This window comes from Anomalospiza imberbis, chromosome 3 (assembly GCF_031753505.1).
Source record: "Anomalospiza imberbis isolate Cuckoo-Finch-1a 21T00152 chromosome 3, ASM3175350v1, whole genome shotgun sequence".
Lineage (NCBI taxonomy): Eukaryota > Metazoa > Chordata > Aves > Passeriformes > Viduidae > Anomalospiza > Anomalospiza imberbis.
The window spans coordinates 74,127,333-74,147,991 of NC_089683.1; the positions used below are offsets into that span (position 1 = coordinate 74,127,333).

At 41.6% G+C, this 20,659-nt stretch overlaps 2 protein-coding genes across 2 annotated transcripts; both read right to left on the reverse strand.

Moving 5' to 3' along the window:
* Positions 1–2,718: 2,718 nt before the first annotated feature.
* LOC137471112 (sulfotransferase 6B1-like) lies at positions 2,719–11,437 on the reverse strand. The gene is made up of 7 exons (XM_068185153.1): positions 10,522–11,437; positions 8,234–8,373; positions 7,686–7,775; positions 5,499–5,625; positions 4,973–5,067; positions 4,390–4,546; positions 2,719–3,297 (listed from the first exon to the last, which is right to left on the reverse strand). Exons 1-7 carry the CDS (start codon positions 10,721–10,723, stop codon positions 3,167–3,169), a joined length of 942 nt encoding a protein of 313 aa, XP_068041254.1. The 5' UTR covers positions 10,724–11,437; the 3' UTR covers positions 2,719–3,166.
* Positions 11,438–14,381: 2,944 nt separating this feature from the next.
* On the reverse strand, positions 14,382–20,234 carry LOC137471111 (sulfotransferase 6B1-like). Its single transcript, XM_068185152.1, has 7 exons — positions 19,867–20,234; positions 18,293–18,432; positions 17,817–17,906; positions 17,072–17,198; positions 16,198–16,292; positions 15,532–15,688; positions 14,382–14,605 (listed from the first exon to the last, which is right to left on the reverse strand). The coding sequence occupies exons 1-7, from the start codon at positions 20,066–20,068 to the stop codon at positions 14,475–14,477; spliced, it is 942 nt and encodes a 313-aa protein (XP_068041253.1). The 5' UTR covers positions 20,069–20,234; the 3' UTR covers positions 14,382–14,474.
* Between the last annotated feature and the right edge of the window lie 425 nt (positions 20,235–20,659).

Below are 20,659 nucleotides of genomic sequence, written 5' to 3' on the forward strand. Positions count from 1 at the left end.
CCAAATCCAGTTTCAGCCTGGAGAGCCTCAGCCTCAAGAGAGTCTGAGCTCATCTCCCCAAGTCATATTGTAATAATTTCTGTGAAAAATGTTGTTTGGAAGCCAAAAGTCCTTTCCCTCTGTAGACCTGAAAGTTTGGCTGCACCCCTCTCAACTTACCCATAACTCACCACTACATCATCTAAGTAAGTGAGTTGAATCTTGAGCATATTATATTTTAAATAAGTCACATAAAACATTTTCTAACACAGTTTTTTAAAGACTGGTTGGAAATTCGAGATGCTACAACTCAGACATCTAATTATCACTAAATTACCTATGATATTTATATAAGACAATTGTATACCTTTTCTGTCTGAGAAAAAAAAAAAAAATTCAAGTGGAGCATTTAAGGAGATGTATTCCAGAGATGTTTTCCAGATCAAATCAAATATCAATTCTGTACTGCAGCAATGGACATTTCATCAAGCAAGAAAGACATCCATTTTGGGAAAGCTGGTGAGAATCACATCATCACTTCTGGTTTACAAGAACTTCAGAGTTTCCAAAGTTTCTGGACTGCTAAGGGCACTTAAGCTGCAAAAAGTCTTTGCAGAAGAAAAAAACAAACCAACAGACCTTAAGAGGTTACCTCTTTATCTTAATAAATACCTTTTGAATATTTCAGTGATTTTTTTTTCCATTTCTGATCAGGCTTGTTCCCTTCTTTAACTCCTTGTTCAACTCCTTGCAGACATTGAGATTACCCAGTGTTTTGTCTAGATAGCTTTTGATATCACCATATAGTAAATTGTATAGGGTCTGTACTAAGTAACAGGTAAAAATGGTGCTAGTTACAAAAATTACAGGTCATGGTGGTTGCCTCTTTTCAACCACCAAAAGAGGTGGTTGCCTCTTTTTCATCTGGAAGCCCAGAATAAGAAAAAGTCCTACTCTTCCGGAAATGGAAACCTACAAACCCAGAATCATCAGGTTCAAACAAACATACCTCTCCATGCAGAGCTTTTTACACATGCAGCTCTTCACACACATTTAGAAAATCTGCCTGGGAAGCAGGCTTTGAGTGGCCCTTCAGAGCTGAATGTGCATCACTTCCCATTATCCCTGTCACACAGGGGATGCAGGGCATGGCAGCCAGAGCACATCCCACTGTCCAGCCAGGTGCACAGCAGCCTGCACTTGGGCAGCCCAAGCTCAGGCATTGGACACTCTCCTGGGGAAAGTGATAGGCTGAGTATTGGCCAGGATGTGGGTCTGTGGATGGGTCCAGGTTGGCAGGGCCAGTGACTAGGCAGGGCAGACTGTGATGAGCTGAAGCCTGACCCTGCTGCACCATCATTGGAGCAGGGGCTGAGAGCCTGGAGCAGGGGTTGGCATGGAGCCCTGGGCCATGGGCAGAGTAGGGGTAGTCCCGAGGAGCTGTGCAGGGACAGTCAGCACTTTGACAGGGACTTAAGAATTTCCCAGTTTTGTTAATGACATTTGTGGTTTCTATTTGCTCAGTATTTAATCTTAGTTCAGTGTGTAGGAGTCCAGCTGGTAAATCTACCTAGGAATATGGCAGAGGAATCCCTCTTCTAAGGAACGGAATTCCATTTGCCAGACACACACCTCCTTGGTTTTTGTGGTTTCCTATGAGATTGGTTGTGACAAAGGTGATGAAACAAGGTTGTGACATTCTGCACAGATGTAGCAAGGACATCAACATTAGCAAGGAGGATGTGGAGAATGTACCTATGTAGCATAAGTGTATTTATTGTCAAATAAATGCCACTCTCATAGTTTAGCTAGTTTAGCTTAGGGTCATCAAGGGTCTTCATTCCTTCAGTCCTCCCATTTGAATGTCGTGGTTCTTACTTGCCACTTACCTTCCCAGAGAGTCCAACAGGAGCAAAACACTCCAAAAAGCATATAGCTGTTCGTTACTTAAGAGTTCATGGCTCTTTGAGCTTGAGAAGTTCCACCCTTTGCCATACCAATGTGTGAATTTTGCCAAAGTGTCAAAGGCCTTTCTGACCTGCCAACACCGTGGCAGCTATGATGGAGTTACGCGGCGTCTCGTGGTGTTTTCCCGGTCCCTGGGCAGCTCTGGCACCTAGAGCGGTACCGCATCTCTCCGGGATCCAGGATCACTGCGTGTTTCCAAACTCGGCTCAGTGCCGCTGTCCAGGCGGGGTTGGCCGAGGATTCTTGCCAGCGCGAGTGAGAGATACCAGTAAAGAGTGAAGGAACGTCCGTATTCCCCATGCGTGGAAGGCTGAAAGTCCTTTATTGTCACGGGGAGCTGCGCAGAGGCACCACGACCCGCTTTCAGCTGGCGCGTGAGAAAAACAGCCTCGGGCACTCCAAGGTGCAGGATTATATCGGGGGCAGGGTGAGGAAAGCAGGGGCCCTCCCACCCAATAGGGCAGGCACCGTGGCGATGACGTGGACCACAGCACCCGACGGGGACACGAGTGGGGTGAACCCGGGCTCTGGGGCCGACGGGGTTGGGAGATCAGAGTGACGGGCACCGAACCCTCCTGGCAGGACGGGGAGTGGTCACAGGAGCGACAGCGGAAGCTCCAACAGTCAGGAACCCAGAGTGAACAGCCACGGCAGGGGAAAAGAGAAACACGGGGGGTATGCGGGGGTACACAGATCACGGCTAGCTAACAGATCAGAACCCCTAACCTAAACCCCAAACCGCGATGCAACAGAGTTAAACCCAGACTAACACATTCTACCTGTACACAGACATTTGGTGGTTCAGACCCACACCATATACCCATGGCAAGTCCACTCTGTGCCAGAGAAGAGGCTCTGTGTTGATCCCTCTGTCTCACTAACAAGACCTGCAGGGGCCTCATTCATCATTTCAGGCCAAGAAGCAGAGACAGGGATGCCACCAGACTGGTGCCATGATGCCTGTGCACCATCTCCCTCCTGAAAGGATGCCAGGCATTCACTTGAGGTGTACACACATTTTATTTGGTTACACCAATCAAAGAACAAGCTCTAGACCCTGAACACACCTGAGAATTACCTACCAAATTCCTGGAGGTACCAGGTAGTTCTCAGAGGGGTTTCTCTCTTCTCTCATGGGAAGATAAAATGGGGACTATCCTCCTTTGGAGAATCACCTTTGGAACATGACTCACTGTTATGCTTATTCATCTACTTATTTTCAGGTCTTGCAGTACACATCATATTTTATCTTTGCTGCCATCTTTGTTCCTCCTAGGGAATCTTGAAATTTCCGGTACATTTCTTCATTCTGAGCCTTAGAGAAGACGTCTCTCCAGTTTCCAACAACCCCTGTGTACAAGCACCAAAAACTGAAGGGAGATGCTCCTGAGAGAAAATAATATCTAGGCAGCAGTGGGGCAGAGTCATTGATTACACATGGCAGGAAGGATCACATTAATTGCCCTGAGTGGTCTGATTGCCTGGGAGAGGAAAGGTATCAAAGATCAGAAGCAAAGGCTGTAGCCAGACAACAAGGAGCGTTTCTGGTTAGCTGCCTGCAAGTGCTCCCTCCCCAGAAGGGGATTTCCAAGGTGACTTCATGAAGGTTTTACAGAGAAGAAAAGGAAATCTGGTTTTGTCACAAGGGAAAGCTCATTTGTGAATTACTTCATCTGAAGGGGGAATTTTTTTTGTGCTAGAGAGGAGAGTGGCTAAATGCCTTTTTCTCCAAGGAGTGGTGAAAGAAATGGATTTTTAAAAGCCCATGCTCGCAGTACTCAGCAACCAAAGACTCTTGAGATTGTGAGGAGCAGGAAGGCTGCCAGAGCTCTGACCACAGCCCCCAGGCCTGTGAGAGACCATCTCTGGGACCACTACTGACATGTCCATTGAGAGGAGACATATAAAGCTCTTGCTGAGTGGCTAACAGGAAGATGCCTTTGAGGCTAGCAGAGCAGTGAGCAATGCATTCCCTTGAGGATCAAGAGACTCGGCCTGTTAGCACAACTTCTCCAAAAGGTGACTTTCATGAAGTGACATATGCAGCCTCATCACCTGAACAACAGGAAACAGCTGCACTACAACATGAAGTAACAAAGAGTTACACAGAGCCCAGGAAGATTTGGTGCATAACTGCCCCCATAACCTCACCAGTGCTGGCCCTCACTTTGGCACCTCACTTACCTAACTAATCAGGGCTGCTACAGAAAAAGACAGCAACACAAAAGCAATGACTGAGGACATTAAGACTGGCACTCTGATACAGTTTCTCCCAAACAGTCCCCAAATCCTGTCAACAGCAGAAGCTTTCAGTACAGGTGGTACTACAGGAGAGAACTCACCCACACAGTCCAATGAGTTCATGAATAAGTAAAGTAGCATGCTCAAAACTCCTTCTGGAGCTCTCCTTCAGAAGGTAGGTCTCCATTGGCAGAGACTTACCTTTCCGGAAGAGGATGTCCCCAAACTTTCCATGAGTTTCACTGGATTTCTCTTTCATAGCTTTAAAACTGGTCTTCTTGGCAATTCTGGAAAAGTCTTCCTCACCCAGGGAAAATCCAAAGAAGGAAGCAATCTTTTTCATCCCCAGTATTGGGTCCTGTCCAAAGGAACATAGCACAGAGGTGAAACCGAGAGATTTGACACTGTGGCTGTGGCATGGAGCCAGCACTGTGTGGGAAGCCTAGCAGGGGAAGCTCTCTCCCCAATGTCACCAAGGAATTCCAAGAGCTCTAACAGAAAACCCTTCAGGCCAGGAAACCAACACGTTCTGGCCTCAGTTTCAAGGTCTTTTCTTCTTTCCCAAAATCTGTGCCTCTGCCAGATAAAACTCCTTTCACAAATAGGCAAGGCTATCCTCCTCCTAACTGGACTTGCCCCAAACATAAATGAGTAACTCAGAAAGGCACATCCTTCTAAAGGGACAGACAGACTTGCCCCAAGTGTTTCTACTTTCCCACACCCATACATAGCAGGAGGTATGCACAGCACACTCGTCAAGGAAGAGCTGGGTGAAATGCCACACCTCTTTGAGTTCCTCATAGCTTATTGTCATGATCCTCTCATTGTCAATGTATTTGTTCCATTCCACTAGGTGGTCAAAGTAGGATCCCCAGGCCACTGCAAACAAAGAAGAGGCATAACTGTCTAGAGTACTCCCCAATACAGGCCCTTAACTAAATCAGAGGAGTCAGCCCAGACAGTTTTCTAAGTGTGGCTTTAGAATGGTGAAGGGGTGACCAGCTCAACATACCCTTTCTCCTGAGGTCAGTGCAGCATGGCCCATATTGGTCCATTTGATACAGAAACCACAAGCTCTATTGTGGGAATGTAAAAGTCAGGCAAAAGCTTTCTCATGATCTCTCCATTCTAAGTGAGAGACAAAACTCTGATTCTCTAGTACTCTGTTTCTGCCATAACAGGGGCCTGTCTGTTTGTTCTGGGAGTGCTTTGATAAGTGCCTTGGTATGTCACAGAAGGATTCCCATGCACAAGGCCCTGTGTATGTCACTCATGTTAGGAGAAATGCCAGAGGATGTAGGGCAGAGTACATTTTCCATTCATGAAGTCTGCAAAGTACTCATCCCAGGAGGCGAAGGATGGCATCATTGGTAGGTTGTTGCAGAAGTGGTAATAGGAGACAGCCGTGTCCTTGGGGTTCCGAACTAGCACAAGGATCTAGAGGAATAAAACACATCTTTTGACTGATCAAGATGCCATCTTCTTGACATACCACAGAATCATTTAGGTCATCAAGTCCAACCACTAAACTGTGTCCATAAGTACCAGATCTACTTTTTTTTCTTAAATATCTCCAGGAAAAGTGACTCAAACTCTTCTCTGGCAGCAAGTTCTAATGCTTGGAAACCCTTTCTATTAAGAAATTTTCTTCTCATATTCAGATCTAAACCTCCGACAGTGCAACTAGAGGCCATTTCCTTTTGTCCTGTCACTCATTACTCAGAGAAGAGACCAAGCTCCACCTAGCTACAACCTCCCTTCAAGTGGCAAGGTCCCACCTGAGCCTCGGTTTCTGCAGGCTAAACAACCCTAGTTCCCTCAGCTGCTTTTCCTAAGACTTCTACTCCAAAACCTTCACCAGCTCCATTGTCTTTCTCTGGACATACTTCAGGACCTCAGTGTCCTCCTTGTAGTGAGAGGCCCAAAACTGAACACAGCACTCAAGGTGTGTCACTTACCAGTGCCAAGTACACAGGAACAATCACTGCCCTGGTCTTGCTGACCACATTATTATTGCTCCAGGACAGGATGCCATTGGCTTTCTTGTCCACCCAGGCAGAGTTCTGCCTCATGTTCAGCCACTGTCAACCAGCACCCCCAGGTCCTTTTCCACTGGGCAGTTTTCTATCCACTCTGCCCCCAACCGTTAGTGTTACAAAGGCCCAGAAACACACCATTAAAATCTTCAATCCCCCAGCCATAGAAGACTGGTCCCAAGTAAGAGAATAGGCTTTTTAGGTTAGGGTGAGAAGCTTGCTTCTCTCATAGATCTTTGCAGGTACATGCTGATTTATGTAAAGTTATGATACCAAATTGGCCCATTGGCCTAATTACCCTAGTTCAACCCCTATTGCCCATGTTTGGTTAGCCCCTAGAATGTTCTCCTCTCTGTCCCATCATTGGCCCTAGTTTGCTGCATTCCTCCACCCCTATTTCTCTATTGGCTGACCCAACCCTTAACCCCTCCTCTGCACCATTTTCCCCTGTATCCATTGGACTCTGACCCTCAGCTCCACCCTCACTATCCCATATAAGACCCTATGCCCTCAGCTTGCACCCTGTCTTTATCCCTGGACCTCGCTTGGCTCTGTACCTGGCTTCTCTACCAGTAAACCTGGATTGCTGGAGACCATACAAAGATCAATCCCGCCTATTTTTCAGCTTTCTAAGGTAGCAGTGAGCTTTGGGGTCCTGCGTGCCGGATGCTCCAAGGGCCTCGGTAGTGCCAAGATGCTACACATGGGGTTGTTGTGACCCCCATTTTGTAGGACCAATACATACCTTATTTAACCTCAAACAATTGGCTTCCACTCATTCTCTGTTCAAATGCCTCTGCAGAGCCTCCTACCCTCCAGCAAATCAACACTCCCACCCTTCGTGTTGTCTGCAAACTTACTTGTCCACTAAAATTCACCAGACCATACAATTCTGGTCTAATTCCTTTTCTTGAGTAAGAAATCAGAGTTTTGGCAGATCACTTGTTGCTAATGTAAGCTTCAGGCTGAAAACAAGATGTCACTGATTCCCTCAAGACAGTTCTGACCTAGTTCCACTCCAGAGAAATGAGTTCATGATCTACTGAACAAAAGAGCCACAAACAGTGTCTAGAAGTACCCTAGCTTCTCTCTGCAGTAATTCCCACTTAAGATTATTTTAGCCACAGCCTATGGTGGGCTTTCCCCAGGTACCCTGGTTTTGAAGGCAAGTTAAACCAGACAGAATTACTCCTTGCCTTGCTCAGTTCTCTACCACCAAGGTGGAAGCATCTTTCTGAAAGGACAGTGACACTCAGCAACAAGCCCACCAATAGCCAGCAAACCTACTGCTGGAAGAGGATGTTTGTTCACAGCTTTGGCACACAGAGCTGTCTCTTCAACCTTGGAAATGTGCTTATGTATTGACCAGCCTTGGTGAAAATGCAGTAAAGATATCTCACACAGAAGAAAGCTAATTTAGGGTGGAGAGCTTTTGCAGCTTGATGCAAAGAGAAGACTCACCTTAGCCTTGCTTTGGAAAATGGATGGAGGCAGGATATCAGGTCTCAGATGGGTTACTATAATTCTTCTGGAAGGAAGCTGCTTCATCCTCTTTAAAGAAAGTGAGAAGAAATGTGACAAGACAGAAGTACTTTATTCTGTGAGTTGTGCCTGTTCAGTTATTGTAGATTATAAGAAAAGGTGAGACTAGAGATATATCTTATCCCTTCAAAAACCCACAGGGATGCACTGGTGGTGTAGGCTTCTGCCAACCTCTGCTACTGAGCAACATTTCACATGACACAGACCTAAGAACAGGACACCCTAGGAAAAGGTCTTACTAACCAAACTTACTGGGTCTACAGCAGGAGGACCCTGTGCCTTCTCAGCCCTGTCTCCCATGTGAGGCCCTTGTGCTGGGACACCAGAGGCACTAGCACATGCTACTTCTGCAGACTGTAGCCACTGTTAAAGCTCTAGGTTCTCCGTTACCTCTGAGATCAGCCATTGTCTTTCAGCTATTACTACCTGTAGGAAGAGCAGGAACAGTATTTTCAGTTCTTGCTTACCTCATATATCCCGGGATCCCCAAATTCTAGACGCTGAAATGTCTCTAGCTTCTTTTCAGCATTTATTCTCTCTTTCATTTCCTCTTCTGTATATTTGGCATCTGCCAATTCCTTCACCATTTGTTCAAGCCAATTGGTTCCTGAAAGGATAAAGACACCAGTAGGACATCCATTCAACTTCACTTTTTCATGTAAACCTGGCCGATGGTACCTCTCCAATGGTTTCGAGTAAACCAGTTTGGTTGAATGTTGTACTTTAACCTTTCAACAAGTGTGTGTGCTGGTTTTCACTGCAATGGAAGTAATTTTCCCCATAGCAGCTGGTATGGAGCTCTGTGTTGAATTTGTGCTGAAAACAATGTTGGTAACACAGAGATGTTTTAGTTATTGCTATGCAGTTATTACGCAGTGTCAGGGCCTCCTCTGATTCTCACACTGAGCTGCCAGAGAGTAGGTTGCAGGTGCACAAGAAATTAAAAGGGGACACAGATGGGACAGCTGATGCCAACTGGCCCAAGGAGTATTCTATTCCATATGGAGTCATGCATAGCAATAAAATTTGAGGGAAGAAGAAGGAAAGAGAGATGCTGAGAGCTAAGGCACTTTTCTTACCGTATCACCGTCATGGGTGATGGAGCCCTGGAGACAGCTGAACATTTGACTGACAGAAGGATAAGAATGAATTCCTTACTTTGCTTTGCTTGCACTCACAGCTCTTGCTTTACCTGTTCAACTGTCTTTATTTCAACCCATGACTCCTCTCACTCTGTTTCCCTCACCCATCCCTTTGTGGGTGAAAGAGGGAGTGGCCCTGTGGGGGCCACTGAGCTGAGCTGTGAGTTGCCATCTGAGGATAAATCACGGCCCTGGTTAACAATCAACAAGGATATGCCTAAGGTCAACAGGGACAGAGCTGTTAAGCAGATACTGTGAAGGGCTCCCCTGTTTGTATCAGGGTCACATTGCATCCCTTGGTAGAAGCAGAAGCAAACCTCTATTGCTCTTTTCAACTCTTTTCAACTTTTCTACTTTTTGGTTGCCACACAGTACTTACTGCCTGTGGAAATTACTCAAGAGCTGTGTGAGTCCCAGCACTGGGCCAGCTGAGTAATCTCTTTTCTGTTTATGCTTTCCTTCCACAGTGCTGTCTTTGGGAACACTCTGTTCCCTCTGCCCAACCAACTTCAATTTAAGGTCTCTTCATTATTGACACAGTTTGGTCTCATTCACAATTCCCAGCCAGGCCTCTGTAACTGGCAGCACAAGGGTCATCAGCCAAGCCACCAGATCATCACGCTCCTGACACCATCTTTGCACCAGACTTGGTAGTCTTGGCTTCTGCAGCCTGGAGAAATGGTGCGTGAGGATCTGGGTTTGGATCTCAGTTTTCAAATAACACCTCCTGCAGTGTTTAGGTGGATCCTCACACATATAAATCTGTTCTTCTTACGTACAGCTCTAAAGGCTGCAAACAAAGATGATGTGGTAAGGATCAACTTCCTCTTTTTCTGCAAATTACATTCTAAGGTATTTCTGTAATGCCAATAGGAAAAAATATTTAAGGATTCTGAAAGGCCCAGAGTAAAAGAGAAAGAAAATATGTAAAAATCCTTGTGGCATTCATGTCTTTTCCTCTATTTAGATACAAAGGAAAGGATGTGATTATCCTGCTTTAGCTGGCACTGGTGTGTTCACTATTGGAATACTGTGTGCAGTTCCTAGACTTAAGCACAAATGATTTTGAGAACCTGGGGAAAGTCTTGTTGAATGTCCATGAAACTACTGGGAGCTGGAGCAAATGAACTACATAGAAAGGCTTGGTTTGCTCAGGCTGGAGTTAGAAGAAAAAGGCATGGAACACTCTCACTGCAGTCTTCCTCTACTGCAGGTAGTAGTGAAGATGGAGACTCACAACAAGGGGATGTCTGACTGCATTGATGTAAAAACAAAGAAAAACAGAACCCCCAAAAAACCACTGATGTGGGAAAACACTGCAAAAGATTTCAATGGGTGATGAACCTCCATCCTCAAAAGTTTCAACACCCTTCTGGACAAGGCCTTAAGCAACCAAACCTAACTTGGGTTGTTAGGTCTTTCCCCTGCTTTGAGCAAAGGGTTGCATTATTTGAGCCCCAGATATGCCTTACAATTTAAATTCATGATTCTGTGAAGTATGATGTCATCATAAGATTTCTCAGGAATTCTTGCTGTGTTAAGTGACAGCATTAAATAATCAACTTCAGGATTGTAGCACTGTGTACTTGACTACTGATCAAGAAAACACTTACCTGATTTAGGATAACCTACTAGAATCACATCATCGCTCCTGGCTTCAAAGGATTTCAGAGCTTCCAAAGTCTGCAGGCTGCTAATTGTAACTGGGTATAAAATACCTTTGTAGGAAAACAGCATGTCTTCTGGGGCCATCTTGTCACCCTCTGAAAAACATTTGTCCATTATTTCAATTATTCTTTCACTGTTTCTGGTCATATCTGTACCCCTGTGTAAATCTACCCAAAGAGACACAGGTTGTCTGTCCACAATGCGGAAAAGCTTTATGCAACATATAAGTAAATAGGACAGGGTGTTCACACAGGGGTGAAGGTGCAAGTCACTGATTAACTCCGTACTCTGTTAAATCCTTTTGACATTACAGAAGTCCAAGGAGACTGACAAGAGTGACCTATGGTCTTTGCTGCAACTAATACTAGGAACAGAAAATATTAGGGCAACAATTAGTAGGAATAAAAATGTTAAATTACACCAAAGAAACACCTGTAAATGATATTTCCTGAAATAATACTGATTAAGAAATGGACTAGTGAAAAGGACATGAGGTGGAAGATGGGTTAATATAATTTTTCTGGTTTGTTCATTCTCCTTAAAGTAAACAGACAAAAATGCAATATAAACATAATTTTCAGTGGAAATTTCTCTTTTTAGGCATCATAGGCAACAAAAGAGACTAGACCAAAAAGAAAGATACTTTTTCTTTCTTTTGACAATTGGTAAGAACATAGAAGTAATAAATTTTGAGAGCTCTGTGTTTGTGTTGGTTATGTCTTACCTTCAAAACAGAGTCCCAAGTTTTTCTGAATTGATTCTCACACTCACTGGCCTTATCTCTGCTTACTTTTCACTCCCTCAAAATGTCAGTCACCCATCAAGTTCCCTTGCCTACATTCATTTTGTGAAATGGCAGCTTGCCTTTCTTCTTCTACCTCCTTTCCCCACTGAATGTAAGGACCCACAGGGTATCTCGAATGGAGCGAAAGCACATGAGGTGTTACTGCTCTGAATAGCCCTGTCCTTCCGACTGAGATTGTTAGAGGTACAAAGGGACTGAATTCAAGCCATGGGATGACACAGCAGAGGACAAAACTGCAAAAACAGGTCATAGTCTGGTTTTCAATCAGATCAGCAAGACCAGAATAAGATCTGAGCCTTTTTTTTTTAGCACTGTCATCATGTTAGTCCTTGCTAAGTGTGATTCCTCAGGTGTTTTTATGCCAGCTGCTGCCTGGCCAAGTACCTGTTCCTTTGGCTTCCCTTTTCTAAATACATTTACATTTACCAAATGAGTTTTACATTTACCTTTACCAAACTTTGTGTTCCCTAATCTTCTTAATGTGATATGTTTCAAATTGTTTTGCCATTTTCCCCAGTACTTTCAGCCCTCTGTTCTGATCCCCAGACTTACAAGTCAGGCATTTATGATACACTGTATGATATTAGTCTGCCCACCAGTGTTAAAAACAAAATTGAATATGATCAGGACTCAGCCTAAAGGAGATTGCTTTAATTGCCCTCCCAATTTTGCTGTCAACCAGTATATGCAGTGTGACCATAAGCATACTATTGCAACCAAGTTCATAATATCCATGTAAACAAGTGGTTATTCCTGAAAGTATTGCTGCTGCTGACAGTGTTTCTGAATGCCTTTTATTGCTGTTGTATGAATTTCTAAGAACCTACGTCTACTTCCAATACTTTCATTTCTATAACCAATGTTTGTACATTGCCATCTCCTCATGAATTTGTGTCTCTTTAATCACATAATGTCAAGCTCTCCCCAATGCTGTCACCTCTTGTATTTTCTGTCAGTGGCTTATCCAAGAGGTAAGTAGTCTTGAGGAGGATCACCAACTTCTTTAACATAATCGATATTTACTATTTCATTTTCTTCAAAATGTTCCATGGTCAGTTGCTTTCTCATTTTTGCTACTACATTTCTATGTATCAAGTTAAGGTGACTGTTCTATTTTGAGTCTTCCTTTGCAAGATTTTAAACACTGCTATTATGTATGTTCTCCTCCAGGAATCTGGTACTTTTCTGTTTGCTTACAGATAACTTGTAGTTGTTCAAAAATATCTTGTCACTGGACTTTCTGCTGTTCTGCTTTCAAATCCATTCATTTATTTTCTAAATATTCTAAGTATTACTTTTAGCATTCCTATTTCTTTACAAAGCTCTGCATGTCCACTTATGTCTAAGCAGAACCAACCAGCTTTAGAAGAGTGAAACAAAAAGTCTTTGGATATTTCATTCTTTTGATTTGCAGAAAAAAACTCCGCAACTTGTAAAAGTTGTAAAGCCAGTATGATTTATTTCAGTGCTGGACATATGCTCCCCAAGGACATGTACACCCCAAAAAATTCCCCTAATCTTCATCCCCTAATCGTTTCATATGCATAAAAAAATATGCATATGTATTAAACTGTCTTATCCATTTTTTGAGCCTGCACAGTTATTCAGTCACGTAACCCAGGTTCAGTTTTTCCATCTGCTACAGGCTCAAGGTCAGTGGGGCCTCTTTTTATCTCACTTCAGTTTGAATGCTTGAGTTCCTTTCCAAGTAGCCTTGAATCTCCTCTGTTCTCTCCCCAGGCCTTTTTGTGAGCACATGAGTTAACAGACTAAACAAGCAGACTTCAGCTAAATCCAAAATTGGTTTCTATCAGGAGTTAAATTTCCAAGCCCCTGTCTCACTTTTAAACTGTGTATTTTATTTTTGCATCTTATCTGTTTAGGTGATGGTTCTATAAATTGAGTAGAGTTTATCCTGTTTTTAATCAACTATACTTACAGAACATTATTTTGTCTTTTTTTCTAGAGCAGGTCCCTGGACAAGTCTGAAATATTGTGTCTAGAGAGGCAAATGCCAATGGCAGTACAAGAGAGCTGGGTAGAGCAAAGTCTCACACCATCACTCTTGACAACCCCACTATCTCAATAGAGGCATTTTCAAGACACAAACAAAGCAGAGAGGTTCCAAGGGGGGACCACAAAGTTGAGAAGGCTCGGGGCCAACCTCATCAGAGTTTCCAGTAATTAAAGGGCAGCTCCAAAGAGGATAAGGCTCCCTATTCACCACACACCACATGGAGAAGAAAAGACGCAATTGATTCAAGTTCCAACAGGAGAAGTTTAATCTTGATAAATGAAGTTCTTTACAGCAAAAACAAACATTTGCTGGAACAATGCCTCCAGGAATCTGGTAGAATCCTCATCAGTGTAGGGATTTAAGATATGATGTCTAGATCGAATCTCATCCAGGCTCCCTTTCCCATGAAAGATTGAATCAAGTGATTTTTCAAGGTCTCTTCCAATCTGTGCTGCTCTGTGATCTTATAGAAAGCACTGCCTCTGAGTGAATCTTGCCTGTTAACACCAGCCCATCATCTGAAATCCATCTTGATATTTTACATTTAAAGATAGGATAAGGCTTAAGAAGGCACATCCACATTCCCCTTCTTTCTCCTCCTCTAGCTTCGATTTAACTTGTGCTGAATTCATGGAAGATCACCTTTGACATTAGGCTTCTGTCATATCCCTATTTTTGTTAGTGATATTTTCTGTGAAGATGTTGCCTGATCTGAAATGCAACATCTTTTTGAAGAAAAAATAATCTGAATACTAAAGAATAAGAAGTAGTTTAGAAGGATAGAATTTGTCTAGAAAGAAAAGGGGCATTTCCTTCCAGGTGACAGCTGGAACAGGGCTGTTGAGTTTTTGTAAATATGATTAGTTGGCGTCTTCTTCAGCAAATGGGTGTGGCCTGAGGTCTCACCATAAAACAAAAGGCCATTCCTCAAGAGTGTCACTATAAAGGCTGCTGCAATGACTCTTACAGTAATTCTAAGGTGCTTGGATCATTTGATCTAATTTGCCAGTGTATAGTCTTCAGATGATCTGAGTCTGCCTTGCAAAGTTCTTCCTCTAACCACGTTTCATTATTCTTCAGGCTTTGCAGTACAAGTCATACTTTAACTTTTTTCCGAGTTTGGTTCCTGCTATACGTTCTTCAAAAGCTTTGTCCATTTTCTCACTCTGATCTTCACTGAAAAGATTCTTCCAGTCACTCACAGCACCTTCAAACAAGTAGGAACAAACTCTTGGAAACCAAGAAATTTTATTTTTTTATTCTATAGAGCTGTCATTTTTATTGCATTGCACACTAAATCATGTTGATGCATTTTCCAGATGAAGCATTTTTCTACACCAATATAATTTTGTGAAATCCATGGACTTACATATCTATGTGAATAACCTTTTGCTATGATGCAAAAGAACATACTCCTGTTTAGGTGATGATGCTCAAAAAAACAGCCTAAAATCCTGTTTCTCTCCATCTCTCTCCTCTAGTATGTTATGACTGGCAAAGTAGAAGATCAGGAAGAATTGATTAAGAATCATGTGCCAGGAGGCAGAGCTAAGTTTTTGCTCCTTTGGCAGCTTGAGTTTTTATCCAGTTAATTCTTTAATATAAAATGCAGAAATAGATTCTGACAACCAGGTTGCCCTTCTCATGTCCATGTCCCCCACACTTCGCTGTGAAAGTTGTTCCTTTGTGTTCCCACTCTTGTGTGTACCTGGATTTTTGTTTGCTTGGCTTAGTTCTAATGTGTGAGAGTGAACAGGCATTTGGCAGTGGCCATCTCAGAAGATTCCTATACTTTCCTAAAAAGTGTCGTCACACCACTCAGGCTGAGTTTGGCCCAGTGCTGCCTGCTCCAAAGGCTGGGCAAATGGTGTTCCAGGCACAGAGGTGGTGAGGAATTCAGAGACATGACAGTTCCTCCTTCCTGCCAGCCATCTATGAGCCTCCAAAAGTGGCTCTGCTGTGAGAGCCTTGCTGGGTATCTTCCTCACCAATTGTCCTTGAATAGTCTTCTCAAACATAGCAGTGATGACCTGCTTTGCAATGCTAATGTGAGTGTAGGAAAAAGAACCAAAGGATGGCCCAAGTTCTTAACAGTGGGACATTTCTACCTCTGAGCCACTTGGAGCTTCCTACCTTTACGAAAGAGAACATCGCCAAATGACCCATGGGTCTTGTCTGAGTTTTTCTTCATAGCCTGGAAGCTGCTCCTCTCTACCACCAGCTGGAACTCTTCCTCAGTCAGAGGAATTCCAAAGAATGTAGCTATGTTTTTCACACTCAGGGCAGGATTCTGGAAAGAGGAATGTAACACACGTCATGACTTTCAAACAAATGACGCTGCTTTCCGAGGTGTTTACACTTCCCTGTACCTCTCTGCTGGCTGCATACATAGGATATTCATAGAGTTCACAAGGACTAGAGTGGGCCATAGTGTTTCTCTTCTCCATAATTATTTTGGAGGAGATATAAGCTGCCTTCCTGTAGATTACAAAATATTTTATATGATTTACTGGTAAGCAAAATCTACATTGCGGAAAATGTAAAAGATCCTCCAAAAATATTACTGCTGATTTAGATTTACAGCTATTTGGGCTTATATCACACATAAAACAAAACAAGAATCATTTTCACAAGGAAAATTTTAAGAGGGTCTTTAACATTGAATTTCATCTTTTCTTCCCTTGTAACACGAATCTGTCTCACCCAACTTAGATACCCTGCATGCATATAATGGTGAATTGGTTCAGGGAAAAAATGTCCCATGAAGTCTAATGTATTTGTAACTATTGATAACCTTACCTCCTTTACCTCTTCATAAGTTACTGTCATAATATTTTCTTTGTCAGCGTATTTGTTCCATTCAGAAAGGTATTCAAGGTAGCATCCCCAGGCCGCTAAAAAACAAAACAATACTAAGATGAATAATAAATTAAAATTATACAAGTTTTTTTACTCATTTAATTTGTGTCAGCCAAGGGCTTTATTAATCTTGTCCATGGCAGAGCGTACACCCTTCTGTGGGAATTATAGTTTTGCTCCAGGCTCAGACATATGATACCATTTGTAAGTCAGAAAAATAAAACTTGTTAACAATTCAAGACAGCTCTGAGTTCACCAAAAAAGCTATTATCTTCCAAGCCATCTTGTAAGACTCCCTTAATCCAGTTTAAAACATTCTTGAACACTCCCTTCTGTTGACCATGCATTACACCAAACTCATGACTTTGAATTATTGCTATTACTTTTTCCCTTTTGTAATGCATTAGAATGAGTCCACTTTTTAATGCACTAGATTAAGTCCAAATAATTCCTTTCATACGCTCTTGAATGGAGATGATTATATAGCTCCATGGACACAAGATGATGGACAGAGGAGAGCAGGGGTAAAGGGCACCCAAGATAGAAGTAAGGAAGAACTGCTTCTTCCAGGAAAAATACCAGTTTGTACAAATTAAAGAAGCCTGATGAAGCACTGCTGTGACAAATATTTATCCTCAAGCAGTAAGACAAGCATGGTGAACTTCAGTTCAGATTTCTAATTCTCTGTCTTTAATCTCTGCTTTTGTACTGTAAAGCAAGAAATCCTAGTGAAACTGCTTTAACAAATTACAAGAGTTTTTAGACAAAGACAAATTCTTGGATAATAGACACAGTCAGAAGAAATATACTGTACTTTTCTTTGTCATGAAATCTCTGAAGAAATCATCCCAGGTCTCATAGGTGGGAAGAGTAGCCACGCCTTTGGAAAAATGGAAATAAGATGTAGCTACATCTTTTGGATTACGAATCAGTAACAATATCTAGAAAAATAATTAAGTGAATTATTTATAAAGAAAGACATAGCATACTACAGCATTAAAAAATAAATAATAATAATAATATACTTTATAACTGCAGTTGGGGATTTCTAATACCTTGTGTGCTCCTTGCAGAAGTAGCAATTTCATTCCCAGTTCAGAAGGTGCAGTATTTAACTTTGTTGCCATGAGAAGTTGGTTGCCTATAATTATTATCTTTTACAGATTAACCAAATTATTTATGCAGAATCTAAGTATGTTTTGATCAATACAAGCATAGTTCATCTTTTAAGTAGCAGGGAAAATTCACAAAAATATAAATTCTCCTGGAAATTTGACACATTGAAGCCCTCACTTGCAACAATGCCATAAACTTTCTCCCACAGATAATCACACCAAAATGCATTTTGCCTCTGGAAGATTTGTTCAAGCCCTGCAACTGTCTTATGGAAACTGTCAGAAAGGTGCCAATAAGGGCAAACTGTGATTAAGAGAGATGAATTGCTGTAAACATTTAAGTATAAGAGTGATTCTGTAAATAGGCAATATAGTACTACAGTGACTCCTTAAAAAAAAAATCTGTTGAAGTGTTTGCTTTAATGCATTAAAATCAGCACTCACCTTGGCATTGTTTTTGAAGATAGACTTGGGAAGATTTTCTGGACGGAGATTAGTAACCATAAATCTTTGAGAAGGTAGTTTGGCCATTCGCTTGAAGAATTGGATGGAGGAAAGTGAACAGTTAATACAAGTATTCTTTTCATTAACCTATGCAAAAAATGTTGCCCTGATGAACTTATCAACACTTATTAGCTGATAGAAATGGTTTTTTAGGGTTTTTTGTGGGTGTGGCCCTGGGATATTAGTGGGCTGCACTGAGTGGCTCTAATCTTCAAAAGCTCATGCACAACTGGAAAAAGGACTATCTGTTGTTCTCTTCAGTGATAATTCTCTTCAGTTCTCTTAGACAAGGGATCAAAGGCAGGGTACAGATTAGCTATCTGTGAAAACATCAAACAATGGAATAGCTCATACATCGTACATTCAGTATTTGAAGCACATAATGTTGATCATTTCCATACATAGTCTGTTCCCACCTCATATTTTTCAGCATCTCCAACTTCAAGGTAGGGGAATACTTCTAGTTCTTCAGCATTCACACTGCTTTCCCTACTGCGGGTTTTCTTTTGAGATATGGCTATCAGGTCAGTTAAGATTTGACTTAGCCAGTTTGTCCCTAAAAGAAGAAACATACAGAAGTGCTTGTAAAACTTTTAGAATGGACAGAAATGGATTTACCAGGGAAGTCAAGTGGTGGTAGTACTACCAGGTGAGTTACTTGGCCTCCTTTCATGTGATGCAATCACAGCTGACTGTCTGGTCAATCACCTCCCAAGGTCCTACTTTTGCTCCTCATAAGGACATATTTCTCTAGCTTGAACAGTTCAATACACCATAAATTACCTTGTATATTGTGAACTAACTAATAAAGGAGAAGACCACTGAGATCCAACTAAGAAAACCTGCATTAATGTAATAAATTTTATTGTGACACATATAAGAGAAATTTAGGTGGTAAACCTGTACTTGAAAACCTAATAGATTAAGTGTTTTCTGGTGTGCTGGATTACCTTTGGAAGAAAGATGGGTCGCAGTACTTCAACACAGGAGCAGAACTAGATCTGAAAATTGCACACTCATTTTCTTTAACCATAGGAAAAATCTCTGAATTGACATTTCCTAGACACACTTGTTATCTTTTTATTCAAAAGATAACAAAGACCCTGCATCGATCTCCCATCTCTAATTTATCATTTCCTGACTTCTGGGCACTGGGTGCCTACATCTTTCTCACTGCAACCTTAACAACTGCATTCAAGTGAATAACATTTCTTCAAAAAGAAGATACAATAAAAAAGCAGAAACTTCACAATCCTGTCAGCCGTGATTATCTACTGTAAGGCAGTGTGAACCAATTGCTGGAAGAAAGAAACAGCTAGAATAAAGTGTATATGAGGCCCATCTTATCCAAACCTTTGGCTTGCATGTGGACCAGTGCTTTCAGGCAGAAGGAGCAAATATGTAGGGTAAACTTGCAACCCTAGCAAAGATGGCCTCTTGATTTCCCAAAAATTAAAGAACAATGCAATCATTTCAAGGACTATAAAAATATTGTTGATAGCTATTTCCTGACATCTTTGGGAAATGAACTGATGAATTTTTACCATTTGAGGCAAAAAAGCTCTGTTGTAAAAAAATAAAGCTCTTAACTTTACAAACATAAATGTGGGAGCAGATCATGTTATAATCAAGAGATTTAGTTATCTCTGGTGTAAAGAACCATATTTTGATTCTCACCAATTTATGCATTTAACTTCAAAACTATCAAAAACAAATAGAACAAAGACCTTTAGATGCTATAGAAAAGAAAATCAGATTGTTTTTCTCAGTCTTGTGGAAAATTTCTCATATCAAATATTCATAATTCATTTCTTGTGCTTTTTGAGAATTAAATCAGTTTTACAAAATTTGGTGAACATTCTAAAGACTATCATTTAGCATAATATATAATATTATGTACCATATCATATATATTGCATCTATTTAGTACAAACCTTGTTACTTGCTTTTACAGAACCTTATTTATTAAAAAAAATTAAAATATACTCACCAGATTTAGGGTATCCTGCCAAAATTACATCATCACTTCTGGCTTCAAAGGACTCCAAGGCTTTGAATGTTTCAGGACTGTAAAGAGTTCTAGGGTAGAGAGTTCCCTTGTACGAGAAAAGCAGTTCATCACGACGCATTGAGTTGGCAGCTGCTATTGCCTTATCTACCAAACCAACAAATGTTTTCCTGGATGTCTCCATTCTTCTTCTCTCTCTCTCACACACAGGCTCTGTCACAGTGTGAAATGCTCTGTAGAAGGAGAAACCCACAGATTGCCCTTTAATAGGTGCTTGGTTTGGTGTTCTTTTTATTTTTTTCTTGACTATATGAACAATAATTTACCTCTTTCTGACCCTGTGAAGAAATATGCAGCTCCAGTCAAAGACCTTATGTAATACGAACCTTTGAAATCAATAGAAGTTGAACATAAATGAACAAGATAAGCAGCCATAAGCAATTGTGTTCAAGGATAAAGGGCTTAGATAATTACTAAATAGCATGCTAATAATTCTGTGATTACAATACCGAGTTTACACACAACATATAATAAAATAGAATGACATGAATTGCAGATTGGAATTTAGATGATCAAAATCCTCAAGGCAGTTAATCTCTTTCCAGTACTCACTGCTGGGATTTTCTTTTTTTTCTTTACTATATCACTCATCTTTCTCACCAACGTTAGATAAAATTTGTTGGGTTTGAGAGAGAAAATGTTCAGAGCACTAGAGACTGAGCTGAGGACAGTCCTGTGAGTGTGGCCAACTGCTTCCTGCAGCTGGTGCCCAGGA